The sequence below is a fragment of the Colobus angolensis genome, unplaced genomic scaffold (assembly GCF_000951035.1).
Source record: "Colobus angolensis palliatus isolate OR3802 unplaced genomic scaffold, Cang.pa_1.0 Scaffold39, whole genome shotgun sequence".
NCBI lineage: Eukaryota > Metazoa > Chordata > Mammalia > Primates > Cercopithecidae > Colobus > Colobus angolensis.
The window spans coordinates 257423-260959 of record NW_012117265.1 but is presented as its reverse complement, the minus strand read 5'-3'; the positions used below and the strand labels follow the sequence as shown (position 1 = coordinate 260959).

Sequence of the window (3537 nt, the reverse complement as noted above, 5' to 3'; positions counted from 1 at the left end):
CGTGTTAGCCAGGATGGTCTTGATCTCCTGACCTCGTGATCCACCCGTCTCGGCCTCCCAAAGTTCTGGGATTACAGGCTTGAGCCACCGCATCCGGCCAATTTTTGTATTTTTAGTAGAGACGGAGTTTCACCATGTTGGCCAGGCTAGTCTTGAGCTCCCGACCTCAGGTGATCCACCTGCCTCGGCCTCCCAAAGTGCTGGGATTACAGGTGTGAGCCACCGTTGCCCAGCCCTTCTCTTTTTCTTTTTTTTTTGAGATGGAGTCTCGCTCTGTCACCCAGGCTGGATTACTGGATTACAGTGGTATGATCTTGGCTCACTGAAGTTTCCTCCTCTCAGGTTCAAGCACTTCTGCCACCTCAGCCTCCTAAGTAGCTGGGATTACAGGGGCGTACCCCCATGCCCAGCTAATTTTTTTATTTTTAATAGAAATGGGATTTCACCATGTTGGCCAGGCTGGTCTTGAGCTCCTGACCTCAGGTGATCCACCCGCCTCGACCTCCCAAAGTGCTGAGATTACAAGCATGAACCGCCGTGCCCGGCCCCTTTGTTTCTTTTTTTAGAGACAGGGTCTCACTATGTTGCCCAGGCTGGTCTCAAGCGATCCTCCTGCCTTACTGAAAGCCCCCTTCTTTCCCTAAGCCACAGTTTCCCAGTCTGTAAAGTGGGGCTGTTGTCCTACCCTCTGAAAGTGGCTATGGAGATGAAATGAATAAACCTCAGCTAGGGTCAGCTTGGTGCCTGCCTCCTTGTGTGTCCCTATCCCGCCCTGTCTCTTGGGTCCTAGCTGGGGAGGGCCATGTTCTCTATTGTCCTGCTTTCCCCTCCTACTACCACCAGGATATGGCTGTGCTGGGGTTTCGTCTGTGGCCTATGGGCTCCTGGCCCGAGAGCTGGAGCGGGTGGACAGTGGCTACAGGTCGGCGATGAGTGTCCAGTCTTCCCTCGTCATGCACCCCATCTATGCCTATGGCAACGAGGAACAGCGGCAGAAGTACCTGCCCCGGCTGGGTGAGTGGCTCCCCATGGGGCCTGGTGGCAGGAAGATAGTCCCTGAGGTCTGGAACTCAGGGGTGGGGCTGTCCCCTGAATCTATTCTTTTTTTTTTTTTTTTTGAGACGGAGTCTTGCTCTGTCACCTAGGCTAGAGTGCAGTGGTGCATCAGGGCTCACTGCAAGCTCCGCCTCCCGGGTTTACGCTATTCTCCTGCCTCAGCCTCCTGAGTAGCTGGGACTACAGGCGCCCACCACCTCACCCGGCTAGTTTTTTGTATTTTTAGTAGAGACGGGGTTTCACCGTGTTAGCCAGGATGGTCTCGATCTCCTGACCTCGTGATCTGCCAGCCTCGGCCTCCCAAAGTGCTGGGATTACAGGCTTGAGCCACCGCGCCCAGCCCCCCTGAATCTATTCTGTCCGTATCTCAAAGATAGCATAAGTGGCCACCTGGACCCCCTGCCAGACCCTGGGCTTCACCTGGAGATCTGATCCCTGGCCAGCCTGATTGTCCCCCTCTGTGACCACCATCATCTCCCTGTGCTTTCTGTGTTCCCCAGCCCAGCCCAAAGTGTAAAGTCCACCAGGTCCCTGCTGGCCATGTGCAGTGGCTCACACCATAATCCCAGCCCTTTGGGAGGGTGAAGTGAGAGATCTCTTTAGCCCAAGAGTTCAAGGCCAGCCTGGGCAACATAGTGAGACCCTGTCTCTTAAAAAAAAAAAAAAAAATCCCTTGAGCCCAGGAGTTCGAGACCAGCCTGGGCAATGTAAGGAGACCCCATGTCTATTAAAAAACAAAAAAAGGAAAGCGCCTACGTGGCCTGAGCTAAGCGGACGTTGACCCTCTTTCCCATGGCGCCTCGGAGGCGTTCAGCTGCTTCATGATGAAGCTGAACATCGTCCCAGCCACTGGCTGCCAGAAACTCATTGAAGTGGACGATGAACGCAAACTTTGTACTTTTTATGAGAAGTGTATGGCCACAGAAGTTGCTGCTGACGCTCTGGGTGAAGAATGGAAGGGTTATGTGGTCCGAATCAGTGGTGGGAACAACAAAACAAGGTTTCTGCATGAAGCAGGGTGTCTTGACCCACGGCCGTGTCCACCTGCTACTGAGTAAGGGGCATTCCTGTTACAGACCAAGGGGAACTGGAGAAAGAAAGAGAAGATCAGTTCGTGGTTGCATTGTGGATGCCAATCTGAGCGTTCTCAACTTGGTTATTTTAAAAAACAAAAAGGAGAGAAAGATATTCCTGGACTCATACTACAGTGCCTCATTGCCTGGGGCCCAGTAGAGCTAGCAGAATCCGTAAACTTTTCAATCTCTCTAAAGAAGATGATGTCTGCCAGTATGTTGTAAGAAAGCCTTTAAACAAAGAAGATAAGAAATCTAGGACCAAAGCACCCAAGATTCAGCGTCTCGTTACTCTACATGTCCTGCAGCACAAACAGCAGCGTATTGCTCCGAAGAAGCAGCGTACTAAGAAAAATAAGGAAGAGGCTGCAGAATATGCTAAACTTTTGGCCAAGAAGGAGGCTAAGGAGAAGCACCAGGGACAAATCGCAAAGAGACGCAGACTGTCCTCTCTGCGAGCTTCTACTTCTAAGTCTGAATCCAGTCAGAAATAAGATTTTTTGAGTAATAAATAAGATCAGATTCGCAAAAACAACAACAGCAAAAAAAACCCACAAGGCCCTGTGTGACCAGGCCTCTGCTGACCTTCCCACCTCTTCTCTGGCCACTCACGTGCTCCTCTCAGCCAGACTTAGCTACTGGAAATTCTCCAGAAGTACCGCCAGTCCTTTACACATCTGTTCCCTCTCCTGGCACTGCTGTTCCCCACAGCCTCTTTCTGCTTAACTCCTCACGCCCTTCCAGTTTGGCCAACTCCTTCCTGACTCCCTAGGTTCCCCTCTTCATCTTGACATTGTGATCTTGACTTTGGGGTAACCTGTCTCCTGAAAGCAGGGCCAGATATGACTTAGTTATGAGGCCTGACTCAAGGGCGAGGCTAATTTTTTTTCTTTTTTGAGGCAGAGTCTTGCTCTGTCCCCCAGGCTGGAGTGCAGTGGTACCATCTTTGCTCACTGCCCCCTCCAGCTCCCCAGTTCAAGCAATTCCCATGCCTTAGCCTCCTGAGTAGCTGGGACAGGTGCTTGCTACCCATGCCTGGCTAATTTTTATATTTTTAGTAGAGATGGGGTTTCACCATGTTGGCCAGGCTGGTCTCAAACTCCTGACCTCAAGTGATCCACCCGCCTCGGCCTCCCAAAGTGCTGAGATTACGTGTGTGAGCCACCTCGCCTGGTTTAATTTTTTGTATTTTTAGTAGAGATGGGGTATCACCATGTTGGTCAGGCTGGATTTTTTTTCTTCTTTGAGATAGAATCTTGCTTTGTTGCCCAGGCTGTAGTGCAGTGGCATGATCTTGGCTCACTGCAACCTCTCCTGCCCAGGTTCAAGTGATTCTCCTGCCTCAGTCTCCTGAATGCTGGGATTACAGGCACACACCACCACATCTGGCTATTTTTTTTTTTTTTTT

General features: G+C 51.1%; 1 protein-coding gene and 1 pseudogene across 2 annotated transcripts in view; both read left to right on the top strand.

Annotated features, from left to right (window-relative positions):
- The window catches only part of GCDH (glutaryl-CoA dehydrogenase), a 10884-nt gene that overhangs the window by 2201 nt on the left and 5146 nt on the right, over positions 1-3537 (top strand). For both annotated transcript variants that reach the window (XM_011954687.1, XM_011954686.1), the window contains exon 6: positions 844-1014. In XM_011954687.1, the coding sequence (XP_011810077.1) occupies positions 844-1014 (171 nt within the window). The remainder of the gene's footprint in view (positions 1-843; positions 1015-3537) is intronic.
- On the top strand, positions 1881-2650 carry LOC105520783 (annotated as a pseudogene).